This window comes from Macrotis lagotis, chromosome 2 (genome assembly GCF_037893015.1).
Source record: "Macrotis lagotis isolate mMagLag1 chromosome 2, bilby.v1.9.chrom.fasta, whole genome shotgun sequence".
Lineage (NCBI taxonomy): Eukaryota > Metazoa > Chordata > Mammalia > Peramelemorphia > Peramelidae > Macrotis > Macrotis lagotis.
In genome coordinates this window covers 301484815-301500027 of record NC_133659.1, presented here as the reverse complement: position 1 = coordinate 301500027, position 15213 = coordinate 301484815, and the positions used below count along the sequence as shown (strand labels likewise).

The window sequence follows — 15213 nt, the reverse complement described above, 5'->3', positions numbered from 1 at the left end:
TCAGGATGATGCATCTGCATGAGTTCAAATCTGGCCTCATACACTTACTGTGTCACCCTGGGTAAGTTTACTTGACCCGATTTGCCTTGTTTCCTCACCTGCAAAATGGGCTGTAAAATGAAAAATGGTCAGCTACTCCAGTATCTTTGCCAAGAAAAGCCCAAATGGGGTCATGAGGAGTCAGACACAAATGGAACAACTGAACAATAAATATTATCTACCATTCTGCTTTGTAAAGAATGGTTCAAAGAAAATAGAAAAAAGTGGAGAAATTCAAAAATAAATGTAAACATTGTAGTAATAACTACAATGTTATTTTAATTGCAACAAGGGAAGCACATCTTTCTTGTGAAAGAAAATTAGACTGAGGACACCCTATCTCAGACCATGAACAGACCAGAAGATAAGATCTTTCTCCCATCTCCAAGGATGGTAGAGGAGCAACTGTGAACCCAGAAAAGTTGCATTTTTCAAATAAATTCTTGTAATAAATAGTTCCTCTTTAGAAACCCTCTTGCCACCTAGACACACTTCTCTGTATCAATTCATTCTTCTCCTTGCCTTGCCCTTATAATTGTAGGTAAAATAAAGTCTTACTAAACAGTAATCAGGGGGGTTTCTTATCATGACATGGTGGTCCATATGGACAACTCCTATACATGGGAAAAATGAGAAAAAATAGAGGAAAAATAACAAACTGACCTTTTCTTTCCCTATTTTCCCTCCTGATATGAAACTGAACTAAGAGAATTGAAGTTAAGAGAGATTTGAAGATAGATTACTCTTCTATCTATATTGGGGGCTCAGAGTGATTGTTGCCCTTTAGGGATTAGGCTTCCCCTATTTGTGTTTTCTATGGTCAGTTAAAAAAAAAACCCAATATTCTTGGTGTTCTGTTTCTGCCTATTCTGTTTGTTTTCTGTCAGCAAGAGTTTAGGAGGATCTAAGACAGAATATGTTTTATCACTTCCCTTAACTGTTGTGGGAGAATTGGTATGTTTAACTCCCTGCCCCCAGAGAATGTGTGTGCTTGTATTTTTCCTTTATTTTTGAGAGCTGTTTTAAACTTACCAATGAGAAATGAATTTGTTGATTTTCTACATTCTCCCTCCTTTTTACTTTCTGATCTACCCTTGTTTTGTTGTTGCTGTTGCTCCTTCCTGAGTCAGCTGAGCCTTCCACCTACAGAAATCTGGATTTCTTTGACCTCCCAGAATGTGGTCCCAAATGAATAGCTCCTTATTGTCTTCCCTACATATGTGTTTGCAATTTCAATTAAGCTGATTCTACTATCTCCATGATTCTTTATTTTCTCAAGATTTAACTGATATGCTGGAGAACATAAGGGAGGGAAGGGGATGCCTAGATTTGATGTGTGAGTGTGCATGAAAATGGGGGAAAGTTTCATTTTGTTTCTAAATGTGTGAATTCTTGGGGATAAAGCTGGAAAATTGTTTTGTTTATCTCTATCTATATATGGTTGGATAAATGAATTGATGGAGCCACAGGCTGAACAGAACTTAGCTTAATGTATCAAATTAAAACTATGTTGATATCCTATAAAACTATGTATATTCTTTGACCCATCAATTCCACTACAGATTTGTATCTCAAACAAATTTTTAAAAAAAGGAAAAGGACCTATTAAATACAAAAAATATATATTATTTCAAGGTGGTCAAGAATTGCCAATTGAGGGGATATCCATGGTTAGGAGGAATGCCTGAACAAATTTGGGTATATGATTACTATGCTTTAAGAAATAACAAATGAGTTGCTTTTAGAAAACACCTGGAAAGCCTTACATGAACTGATGCAAAATGAAATAAGCAAAAAGCAGGAAAACATTATTTACAATAACAGCAATATTATTCAATAATAAACTGTGACTTAGCTTTTATGAGCAATTTAATGATCTAAGACAATTCCAAAGGAATAATGATGAAAAAATGCTATCCATGGGTGGCTAGGTGGTGTAGTGGATACAGCACCGGCCCTGGAGTCAGGAGTACCTGAGTTCAAATCCAGCCTCAGACACTTAATAATTACCTAGCTGTGTGGCCTTGGGCAAGCCACTTAACCCCATCTGCCTTGTAAAAAATAAAAGAAAAAGAAAAATGCTATCCATCTCCAGAGAAAGAACTGATGGAATCTGAAAGCAGAATGAAGAATTTGCAAATTTTATTTTTCTTGGGGATATGTATTTTCTTTCACAATATGAACTACATAGAAATATTATGCATAACATATACATGTCTAACCTATATCAAATTGCTTATTTTTCTCAATGAGGAGAGTGAGGAAATTTGGAACTCAAAATTTTTAAAAAAATTTAAATTAATGTTAAAAGTTGTTCATGCATGTAATCAGAAAAAATACTATACTCACACACACATTCATGCACACACATATATATAGATGTCTATTAGTGCTATCTATGACTGCATAGATTGATACAACTTGTGTTTAGCTTCAGTTGACTTTTCTAAGTTTCCCAAATATCTAAGTTTGTAAAGTTCAATTTAAGTAGCTGTTAATTTATTTTTACTATGAATCTGGCCACTTAGAATGAAACATGAAAAACCAAAAATTTTTTGAAGAGGATTTTTCTTCTTCTACTCTTCAGGGATATTACTACCTTGAAAAAATAAGGGTAAAAAAGAGTCATTCCATATGATGATATAATAAGAATGAGAAAATAAGCCAACCAAATTAAAAGGCATGAAATATTTAATTGTGCACACACACACACACACACACACACACCCAGTTACATAATGAACTTCATGAAGAGTTTATTGGATACAGAATTCTAAAAAAGTAAGTTTGTGCTCAATCTCTATGAGCATTGGGAGGGGCAGTACCCTTGGACTGGCAGTCCAGCTCCAGCCCAGTCCTCACCACCATCTTCCAGGAGAAGGTGCCAGTCAGTTCTACCCACTGATAGCCAATTGTCATCTACACGACAAGTAAAACAATTTTCTTGAAAGAGCAAGGTGTCCCGAGGGACCACCGTGTCTCCACAAGACCCCAAATTCAAAAGCCTTAGGAATAGCAGTGCTTCCAGCCCAAGAGTTTCAACTAGAAATGTGGTCTGGCAACTAATCCTGCAGGTCAAAGAGCCACAGCTCCTAAACATCCAGAAAAGAAAATTCTTGTCACCTGAGTCATTAGCACAGTCCATTATCATCATCAGAAACTGATAGGATTTTATGAGGAAAAATGATATTAAAAATGATGCATACAATTTGCACCCTAAGGACTAGGGGAGATTTTCCATCTGACACTTTTCTTATGTGTTGCTACTCCTATTAGAAAATGAACTCCTTGAGCAAAAGGATCATCTTATTTTTTTTCTATTACCATTCCCAAAAGCCTCAGATATTTAATACACACTTAATTGTGTGACCTTGGGTAAGTCACTTAGCCCCATTGCCTTGCCAGAAAAAAAAAAAGAAAGCAATGGCCTCTGATTAACTTCCTTGTTTAAAATATTTATACTTCCTCATTTTGCTGAATAAATTATTTTTATAATTATTTTGAACTAACATTTTCCTAATATGACTCAGGAATAATTTATTGTTAGAGAATAAAACTACTTCAGGTTTTATATTTAAAATATACATCATATGAAAAAAGTTGTAGCTTTTTTTGTTAGTTTTCACAAAGCAATGGGGTTAAGTGGCTTGCCCAAGGCCACACAGCTAGGTAATTATTAAGTGTCTGAGGCCAGATTTGAACTCAGGTACTCCTGACTCCAGGGCCAGTGCTCTCTATCCACTGTGCAGCCTAGCTGCCCCCTAAAAGTTGTAGTTTTTTGACAAGTTTGTTTCTTCCTGTAAGAAGACAAAACTACCCATGAGCCTTTAAAAGATTTTGAAGATGTGAGTGAAAATACTTAAGCTATGACTTTGAAATTGGAAAGTGAGCAATGGACATTTTATCATTTCCAGCCTATGCTAATATTTGAAAATGCAATGAATGTATCAAAGAATGAGACAGGAGTATTTATAGAATTGGTCCAGTTAAAATTTTTTAAAGTCTTATAAATTTGGAATTAAACAAAAATGGGGAGGGAAAGTACCCTCAGCTTAGTAAAAAAGGACAATTTTCTCAAAAAATACTTTGCCAGGTGTGTAAACTCTTAAGATACTACAGAATATAAAGCTAAACCTTAGAGAGTTAGTTATATATAAGGAGGAAAGGTCCAGAAACTTCTCATGGAAGAGATGGAAATGGAATAGTGAAGAAGGTAGCTATTTTTCTCTGCCCTCCCACCTCCTGCTTGAACAGTCATGATGCCCTAATACCAATTTAGCCATAAATTATGCAAAAACAAACATCTAGTGGCCTAAATTTAGGTGAGAATGAGAAAAAAGTATTTTTATAATTTCTTAATCTTCTAAAGTATGATATTAGAAAACTAGTTTTCACTTTGAAGTCTCAAGATTTAAAAACTATATAAAGTTTGTAAATTCATAAATAAATTCTCTCCACAAAACTAATCATTGCTGTTTTAAAGTATGAGATTAGAATATAACTATGAAGAGACTTATAATTATATATGTACATATATATGCACAAATAAATATATGTGACTGCATATATAATTATGTTTACATAATTCTAATGCTTCATTCTTATATGATGAAAATATATATATATATATATATATATATATATATGGGATGCATGAAAAACTGAAAATTTCTGAAAAGATATCTTTCCTCTACTTTTCTGAAATATCAATGAAATATAAATATATGTATAATATATTGCCTCATAAAAATATATATTTAAAACTTGATTTATCTCTAAAATTTTGAACTATATATTTAGCTTAATTGTAAATTATATTATATATATATATATATATAATACATTCAAACTAATAAATTCCTCTCTCTCTGACAAATGCATGTGCACACACGCACACACATCTAGAAGTGGCTGCAAATTTATGAAATATATTAAAGAAGAAAGAAGAAAGGATCATCTTTATGGGGGTACTAAAAGGCTTTCTGGATCATAATTTTGTTTTACTTAAAACTGAATTGGTCCTTTTGGGAATACTTGTAATCTCTATTATACTAATTTGGGGGGATAACTGATTTTTCTATCAACTATGCTATTTTCTATGCCCCTAGAAATTTGATTAATATCTTTACTACAATTATAAATGTAAAGACTGTGAGGGAATGGAATGACAAATATGATGAATACTGAGATTTGAAATAAAACATACTTGTCTCCTCCTTATCCTTATGATATTTATAGTATCTCACCTCCATCTGCAGATGCTCAGTAACTATCTGCCCGCCCAACTAGTCTCTAATCTATTCAAATAAATGACGGAATTTCAAACAGGACAAAATAAGCAATCATTGGTGGATAATTTAAGATGTCTGGTTGTCATTATTTTTTAAAATGAGTACTTGTCATTTATCACTGTCTTCCTTTACTGTTGACAAGGTATCAATTATGGATAACTGATTAAATGTTAGAAGTAGGATTTGTTCTTTATATACCAAATGATACCTCTCACCACTTTAGTTTGTAGCAAAGTCTTTTTGTTGCTGACATTACAAATCACAAAAAAAATGATTTTTCTTTGAATTTTCTTTGATATTGGAAAAAAAAGAATCAAAAGAACATCAATAACTATTAATCCATTTGCCAACTTTCCCACCTTATCAAGTTCTTAAAAAGTCAATATATACAAATATCAAAATATTCTTAGTGAAAATCTGAGAAGAAACTGAGAGCTTTTATAAATTCTATAGATTTCAAATTGACATTTAAAAAGCTGACTAAAATATGCAAGTGCAAGATCACATTACATTTATTATTTGCTGATTACCAAAAGAAAAATGTCATTTGATTATAGGCTCTCCCATCAATAAAATAACTCCTGTAATTGTGTCAAGATGATAGGTTTTTAACAGACATAAAATTTAAATAACTTTATTCAACAATCCTCTGATTAATAATCCCAAGCAAGGAATATATAAATGGTCATCAAAGGTGTTTGGCCCAGTCCTGGAAGACCTTCAGGCAGAGTCCAAGTGGCATTGCAATAAGTTATAGCTTCAGAAGTTTGAAAAGACAGTGGCATATAGCATAAATCCTTAAAAAGCATCATCATCACTTGAACAGACCAATCATAATTCATGTAGAAGGAACAAGAGGGCAAGGAAAAAAGACATCTAGCATTACAAGATTCCTAATTTTATTACAAAGCAGTAATCCTCAACTGAAGATCATTTCTTTTACAACTGTGATTTACAAAACATAACCAGCTAAGAGATAGAGGAGACTGTTTAGAAAAAAAAAGACTTTTTTATTTTATAAACATAAAAACAAATTTCTGGGCATAACCAAGTTGGTGGCACAAAGCTAGGAAGTTCCTGGAACTCTTCCCAAAATAACTTTTAACAAAGCTTCTAAAAAGATCCTAAAGTGACAGAACCCACAAAAAAAGTGAACTTATTTCTCAACTTAAGATATCCTGGACAAACTTCTGAAAAGATCTGTCTCATTTGGGTACAAGGGGAGGATAACCTCACATAGGTGAGAGTTAGGAAACCAAAGCAAGACTCTGGGCCACAAAGGCAGCTCAAGTACTGGTTCAGCAAGTCAATGGTGCAGTGTACCAGCTGCTAAGATCCCAACCCCAGCTCAGAAGGTAGCTCTAATGAAATAGGGGGGACTGGGTTGGGCAACCCCCTAAAGCAGGGAACAAACCATAAGCAAAACCCCATAGGCAACCCCAGTGCCAGCAGAAAAACTTGAGACTATACACTCTGTGCCCCAGAAGCAGAATTCGTCTATCAAAATGAGCAAAATTACAAAAAGAGTACTAACCATAGACAGCTACTCTTCTGATGAGGATGATAAAAATGCCAACTTAGAAGAGGAAAGCAAGTGAAACCTCAAAGGTGGGTTATGAATCGGTCTCAAATCCAATAATAGCTTTTGGAAGAAAGCTATTATAGATAGATAAGTGGTCAATTTCCAAAGGAAGAAATGAGAACTATCCATAACCAACTATAAACTCTTCAAAATTGAAAAAGGATTTTTAAAAATTCATATTTTTCACTTCAAAGCTACAAAGCTAATTGATAAAATATGGCAAGAGAGTGAAAAACAATGAAGATGCTTTAAGAAGACAGGCCAATTCATTCCTAGCCTCAGTTCTCACTCTACAGACTTAACTACCCAGAACACCTCTTCACTCATTCCAGTCCTCTCTTGACTTCTCCATATTTTTTCCCATTATATAAATATTTTGTTTTCAAATTACATACAATGGTAGTTTCTACCAATCATTTTTGCAAGGTTTTTCTCCCTCCCTTTGCTCCCCTCTCCCCCACAACAGAAGGCAATCTGATATAGTCTTTACATTTGCATCCATGATAAAGCACAGATCAAAACTGAATATGCTGTAAGAGAAGAATCAGATCCAAAAGGAAGAAAGAAAATGTTAGAGATAGCAAAATATGTAATACAAAAGACAACTTAAAAATTGAAGATAATAATCTTTGGTCTTCGTTTAAACTCCTCTGGGCACCGATGGTATTCTCCATCACAGATTCCCTAAAATTGGCCCTGATTATTGCATTGATGGGGTGAACAAGTCCATTAAGTCATCATCACCCCACTGTATATTGTACAATGTTAGGGTGTACAATGTTCTTCTGATTCTTCTCATCTCACTCAGCATCAATTCATGCAAGTCTTTCCAGGCTTCTCTGAAATCCCATCCCTCCTGATTTCTAATAGAACAATAGTGTTCCATCACCACAATTTGTTCAGCTGTTCCCCAATTGATGAACAACCCCTCAATTCCAATTCTTTGCCATCACAAACAGAGATGTTATAAATAATTTGGACATTTAGGGTTTTTACCCTTTTTCATGATCTCTCCAAGGTATAGAGCTAGTATGGTCTTACTGGATCAAATGGAATGTACATTTTCATTGACCTTTGGATATAATTCCAAATTCCTCTCCAGAAAGGCTGATCAGTTCACAGCTCCATCAACAATGCCTTAGTGTCCCAATTTTCCCACATCCCTTCCAACAATGATCATTATCCTTTCTGGTCAATATAATAAAAATGATAGTTCTTCCTAAATTAATTAACTCATACAGTGCCACACAAAAATTATTTTACAGAGCTACAAAAAGTAATAAAAAATGTATCTGGAAGAACGAAAGATCAGGAATATCATGGAAATTAATAAAAAAAATGTGAAGCATGGTGGCCTAGTCATACCAAATCTCAAACTGTATTAATCAAAAGAAACAACCTGGTGGATCAGTGGAATGGATACATTATATATCATAATAAATAGCCATAGCAAATCTTGTGTTTGATAAATGCAAAATTCCAGAACTTGGGGACAGAAAAATGCTATCTACTTACAAAGAAAAACTAACAGAATCTGAATTCAGAACGAAGCATATTTTTTTTTAAATTTTATTTATTTTACTTAAGGTTTTTGGATCTGTGTTTTCTTTCACAACATGACCAAAATGGACATATATTTTGTATGACTACATATGTAAAACCTTTATCAAACTTCATGCCTTCTTAATGGGAGAGAATTTGGAACTCAAACAAAAGTTAAACATTGTTTTTATAGAAAAAATATTAAATTTTTCAAAAAAAAGAAACTCTAGCAAAGATACCCTTTGACCTAGAGATTCCACTACTTGGCATTAACCCAAAGGTATAAGAAGCAAGGAGATTATTAACAAAAATAAAGGTTTCACACACATAAAAATATTTGGTAGTAAAGTCCTGAAAACAAAGTTGAAGTCCACTGATTGGGAAATGTTTAAACAAATTAGAGTATATAAATATCATGGGATATTATTGAGTTGAAAAATCATTAAAGATGATGCATACCAAGAAATATATAAAAACATACAAGAACTAATATCAAAGAGTAGAGCCAGAACAATATATACAATGATAACAATATTTTAAAGAACAAAAAAAATCATAAAATAATCAAAACTGAATATTATATCATAAAGAATATTTTTCAAGGGGCAGCTTGGCAGCACAGTGGATAGAATACTGGCCCTGAAGTCAGGAGGACCTGAGTTCAAATTCGACTTCAGACACTTCATTATTAAGCTGAGGGGACCTCTGACAAGTCACTTAACCCCACTGCCTTGCAAAAACAAAAACAAAATTTAAAAAAAATGATGTTTCAACTATTAAATTATTTTAAAAAATCTTGATACCAAAGAAGAGCACATATGAGTAGACACTTTCCAAATTGTACATAATATCAATGTGTCAATAGGTTAGCCTAATTTTTTTCCTCTTCTTCCTCTTTTTCCTCTCTTGAAAAACTATTATAGGGCAGCTAGGTGATGTACTGGATAGAACACTGGCCCTGGAGTCAGGAGAACTTGAGTTCAAACCTGGACTCAGACAGACATTTAATAATTACCTAGCCATGTGACCTTGGACAAGTCACATAACCCCATTGCCTTGCAAAAACCAAAAAAAAAACTATTATAAAGGATAATTCTGGGGGGTGTTTGGGTACTGATTTTAAGTAAAAAATCTAAATAATATAAAAACAATATTAAAAATCTCTTTTTTAAAAGGAAAGAATCTGGCAAAGCTCAGTTAAATTTTTTTGTAAAAGCATTACAGAACTCCTCAATATTTACTGAACATTGCCTCCAACAAGTCTTAAGTGCTTATTTTTAGTACTCTTGTACTTAACATTAAAATCAGGTGCTAAATGACATAATTTCAATCTAAAATATAGACATTGTGGGGATATACCTAATTAGGAATCTTTATTATTTACAGGGTCAGAAAGGTGGTACAAATGGAGAGAGCACCAGGTCAGGAGTTAGAAGAGCTGGGTTCAAATACAAACTTCGGCACTTACTAGCTCGGTGACCCTGGAAAAGCCACTTTAAGTCTCATTTGCTTCAGTTCTTCATTTATAAAATGGGGAGGAAAAGAAAATGGCTAACAACTCCAGGATCTTTGCCAAGAAAATCCCATAGAACAACAAATTATTTACTGATGTTACCTTATGAATATTCTCTATTTTTTTCTTTTCCTCTTCAAATTGCTTCAAACGGCAATGTCTCTTTTCTTCTTCCTCTTGCAACTCTTTTTCCTCCCTCTCCTTCTGAGCTCTGAACTTTTCATTCTCCTTGTCCTCCAATTCCCGCTGTTTGATCTCCCATGCTGCAAAAGACTGTCGACATCTTTCCTCAACTTCATAGTATTCTAAGCTTATTGAGTCAGCATCATCTATAGTAGAAATAAAAACAGTATTTTCCCTTTAAATTCTAATTTTAATTCTCTTTAAATTCTAATTCTATTTAAAAGCATTTCTCCTAAAGTATAAAAGTAATTTTATAGGAACAAAGATTGCCATCAAATCAATGATATTTGAGTCAAAATTATTTAAGGAACAAAAGAGAGGTTTCAAGTGAATATGAAACTTGAATTTCAAGCACAGTCCTAATGGGAGCGTCCTGAAAAGACTTCTAGAGCAGAGGAGATTTAGAACCATAGACATGAGTGACTTTGATCAATTTATCATGTTGGTTTCCTCATCTCTAAAATGAGTGGAAGGGTTAGGTAATTTCTAAGGGCTCCTCCAGTACTACCATCCTGAGAGTCTGCGTATGGGGATGAAATCAGTACTCTCTAAATAAAAAAGAAAGTCCTATCTTGTTATACATACTGAAAACCATTTACCAATGTATTTGAGTCTATGTTGAAGAGAAATTAGGAGTTGTAAGGAAGTTAAGCATACATATTTATTTGGGGGGGGCAAGGCAATAGGGTTAAGTAACTTGCCCAAGGTCATACAGCTCTGAGGCTGGATTTGAACTCAGTTCCTCCTGACTCCAGGGCTGGTGCTCTATCCACTGTGCCACTTAGTTGAATCACTGAGTTCAAATTCTACTAAAATTTGTTACTTGCATGACCTTGGATGAGACCCTAACCCTTCTGGGCTTCAGTTAGGGCCACTGACTCCTTGTAGCTTGAGAATCATGAGATTCCTTTGCTATATAAATTATAATTAGTCAGTGAGATTTTTAAAATCCAAACATAGCTTTATTAAGTTGGAATATTGAATATATATATATATATATATATATATATATACACATACATACAAACAGAAAAACATTTAATTTAGATGTTCTGTATAATTAGGAATCATGTTTACCAAAGATTCCAAGTACAGTAATTAGAAATTTACCTGAAGAATGAAGCTCATCAACAGGTAAGTTACAAAGATCAGGAATCAGAGTAGAATTCGGAACTCTTTTATAGGTTGAATTTATTTGTATTTCTTTTTCTATTTCAAGTAACATCTAAATAGATACAAAAGAGTATTGATGATTAACAAAAATCTGTGAAAGTATATGAAAAACTCTTAAAACAGCAAACACATTTTATGTGGAAATATGACAAAATATGTATTAAAATAAAGATTTTGAGACTATAAAAATGTAATTGAGATAATGCAATCAATTTTTACTTTTACAGATCCTGCTTTTATTTATGAAACTTCTATTTGAGCAAGAGAATATAGAACTAATTTAACTTTAAATTTTGATTGATTACCCATCTACAGTACTCTGACAACTGTTTCCCTTACTATAAATGTATGACTTTTTCCATGACTCTACTTTATTTCCTGATATTTACCTAACTCGTTTCTAATTTTTGATCGTAGTATCTCATTAAATTGTCCCAATATTTTGAATACAGAATTTGAGTCTTCTTCTTTCACCTCCACTCAAGTCCAATTGGGTGACCTTAAGGTCTTGAAGACTATATGAGGAGATAAAGAGCCCCAGCTCCGGAATCAGGAGGACCCAAATCAAATCTGGCCTCAACACTTACTAGCTATGTGACCTTGGGCAAGTCACTTAACCCAACTCCCCCCACACACACACACACACACACAAAATATGAGGGAGAATACAAAATGTCTGTTGGTTCAACTAACTGAAAAAGGTTTTCAGAACTAATTCAGGAATAGCTAAGAATGTAGAGGTCCTTAACATATTAGCTGATTGGTGATGATAATTTTCAGAACAACTAAGTGGTAGAAGAGTTGCTTTGTCACTAAAGGGGAAATCGCCACTAAAAAACAATCATAGATCTTTGAAATAATTGTATTTTTTCTCCTTCCTACTCCTTTTTGTAATTAATTTCTAATTTTCTACACAAAGTTCCCTTGACTAATTGAAGAGAAAGAGTGTACATTTTTCCTAACTTCACAGAATACATACTTTTATCTCAACCCTTATCGTTTGTTTTCCCCTCAGCAACTCACTAAATGTTATAAATATACAACCTTCTTTTGTTTCATTCATTTTATAACTTAAATTCCCAAATATCTGAGTTTCTAATCTGCATATGCTAAGAGTTCATATTAATTATACTGCTTTTAATTATAATTCTAAGACTTGTTTCAGTTTTTTAAAGTTACATGTCAGAGAAAATAAACAATTCAATCCAATGTTCTTAATCTCTAAAACAAAATAGTGCAAAGCCTGTATTCAATTTGGTCTTCCCTTATTCATGGAGACAGCATGATAGGGAATGATCAGACCGATCCAAAATGTTAATAGCATGCAACTGAAGAGAGTCAGTCAAGTTTCAATAGCATACCCGATTCTTTAATTCTAATGTATTTTCATAACAGTTAGCTGTCAACTCATCCAAAAAATCTGGAGGATTGTTTGAAACTGCTCCATATCTAGAACCTGGAAAGAGAAAAAGGTCCATATAGCTTCATTTCTACATTTCTATTCAAATATAAGTGTAGGGGTCAAACTTAAACTATAAAACTTTGATTTTTTGTTATAATCTTAAGGTCTGTAATAAGATATCATTAAATACTTTAAAAACGTAGGGAAAGATATTAATTGCAATTATTTGGAGTTTGGGTTGTCTTTACAAGTTAAAACTAAATAAGACATGTTATAAAAGCTAGTTCTAAACTATAAATTTCTGGGAGTATCTAATCCTGGGCAATTTAGCCTAGGGCATATTCCATTAACAGAATCACCACATACTTGCTAGTAAATGGAAAAAATATTTGAAAGGTTGCCATGTATAAAGTTACTCAGCAACAATTCCCATAGGAAGTACCAGAAAGGAAGAGTAAAAGTTATAAGGAATTGAGATTAGTGGAAATAAAGAATACCTATATAATATTTGAGCTGTCTCATACGAGGTGTTTCTTTTCACAGCCTGTGCTCATGTGAGAGGAAGAAGAGGATCCATCAAGCCATGACAGAGGCTGTGTCTGGATTCAGTGAGAAGTGACTTAGGTGAACTTTTCTGTATACTGGGATGAAATTCTAGAATTCATCTGATCATTAAAGAGCTAAGTGGGTCTTTGATCAAGTTCTGGTTTCCTTAACTGTAAATATAAATCATTTATTCTCATTCCTGTCTCTCTATTCACGTTGTTATTTCCCAAACACCCCAAAACCTCTATCACCTCTCATGGATGTCCGCAGTAGCCTAATTGGTCCCTTCTTCCTCCCCTCCATCCCCTCCCCTTTTCAATCCCTCCTTGATGTTACCCCCAAAGTAACTGCTAAGGCACGTGTGATCATGTCTCCCTCCTGCCCAAAAACCTCTAGCGGCACCCTATTGCCACTAGGATAAAGTACAATTTGGAGGCATTTCAAGTCTCATAATCTTGGCAGCCTACTTTTCTTCATTCATTTCAAGGTCATCCTCAATGAACTCTTCAGTCAAACTTCCTCAGACAGGAAATTCTATTCCTCTTATACTCCCCATTCCATGGGATATCCCCCATGCCTAAAAGTGCCCCCTTCTACCTTCCAGGTCTCAGAAATCCCATCTTGCTTCAAAGCTAAAGCCAAGCCGACGCCTGCAGGAGGCCTCCAACCCCCACAAAACAAACAAAAGTGCATTATTGCCTCTGCAGATACTGAGCATCTACGTATGCATGTTATCTATGAATTACATGGAGTTTCCATCTCCTCTTTTAAGGCAGAGATGCCCCATTTTTGTCCCTGTCAAACAAACAGCTCTTAATTCCTTTTCCTTGGACTTTGCAGGGCAGACTGTGAACCAGAAAGCTGCCGGAGTTTGTCTGGAAACAGCTTTAAATGAAGCCTCTAACCCAAGCCCAAAAGCTACAGATCCCACAACCAAAGAATGAAACAAGTTCCCAGCTCCAGAAACCCGAGGGCACTTTAGTAAGGTTTGACTTTCCTGGGTAAAAGGGAGTACAGCCTAGCCTAGGCACCGAAGTAGGCATGGGGTGCCTGATGGCAGCGCAGATCAGGTCCGGGCTCAGCAGGCTGGTGAGGCAGGTCAGCAGGGAAGATCCCAACCCCAGCTGAGAAGACCCTAGAGCAACAGGCAGGCGGGACTGGACTGGGCTAACCCTACCCTACAGCGGGAAACCAACCACCACATGGGCAAGGCCTTAGCAAGCGGAAAGACGGGGCTCCCCAAGGCAGAGAACAAGCCAGACAGAGCCAAGGCCCTCAGCAGGCCGCCAGATCACGGCCCCAGAACAAAAAGCTTGGACTCTACTCCCTGAGTCCCAGGAGAAGAGCTCAGCTAGAAAAAAAATGTGCAAAAAAAAAAAGAGCTAACCATAGAAAGCTACTGTCCTGATAGGGAAGATAAAATGCTATCTCACAAGAGGAAAGCAGTGACAAAATGCCTACATGTGGAGTCCCAAAGGAGTTTATAAATTGGCTTCAAATTAAAAAACTACTCAGAAGAGCTCAAAAAGGATTTTAAAAAACAAAGAGGAACAGAAGAAGAAGAATGGAGGAAAGAAATGAGAGTCATGCAGGAGAATTATGAAAAATTGACTGAAGAAATCAACTCCTTTAAAAGTAAAAATGACCAACTGGAAAAGAAAACACAAAAGCTAACTGAAGAACATAAAACCATAAAATTTAGAATTGGCCAAATGGAAATTAATGACTCTATGAGACACCAAGATTCTAATAAACAAAACCAAAAGGCTGAAAAAATACAAGAAAATGTAAAGTACCTCCTAGGGAAAATGAACAATCTAGAAAATAGATCCAGAAGAGATAAAGATAATTTACATATTACCTGTCTACCTGAAAGCCTCAATCAAAAAAAAAAAAAGAGTTTGGAAATTATCTTTCAGGAAATTATCTGCCCTAATATCCT

At 34.7% G+C, this 15213-nt stretch overlaps 1 protein-coding gene across 3 annotated transcripts in view; it reads right to left on the bottom strand.

Moving 5' to 3' along the window:
• LRRIQ1 (leucine rich repeats and IQ motif containing 1) overlaps positions 1–15213 on the bottom strand; it is a 252049-nt gene that overhangs the window by 217660 nt on the left and 19176 nt on the right. For all 3 annotated transcript variants that reach the window (XM_074226532.1, XM_074226531.1, XM_074226533.1), the window contains exons 4-6: positions 12685–12779; positions 11261–11375; positions 10070–10296 (exon numbers count right to left, since the gene is read on the bottom strand). In XM_074226532.1, the coding sequence (XP_074082633.1) occupies positions 10070–10296; positions 11261–11375; positions 12685–12779 (437 nt within the window). The remainder of the gene's footprint in view (positions 1–10069; positions 10297–11260; positions 11376–12684; positions 12780–15213) is intronic.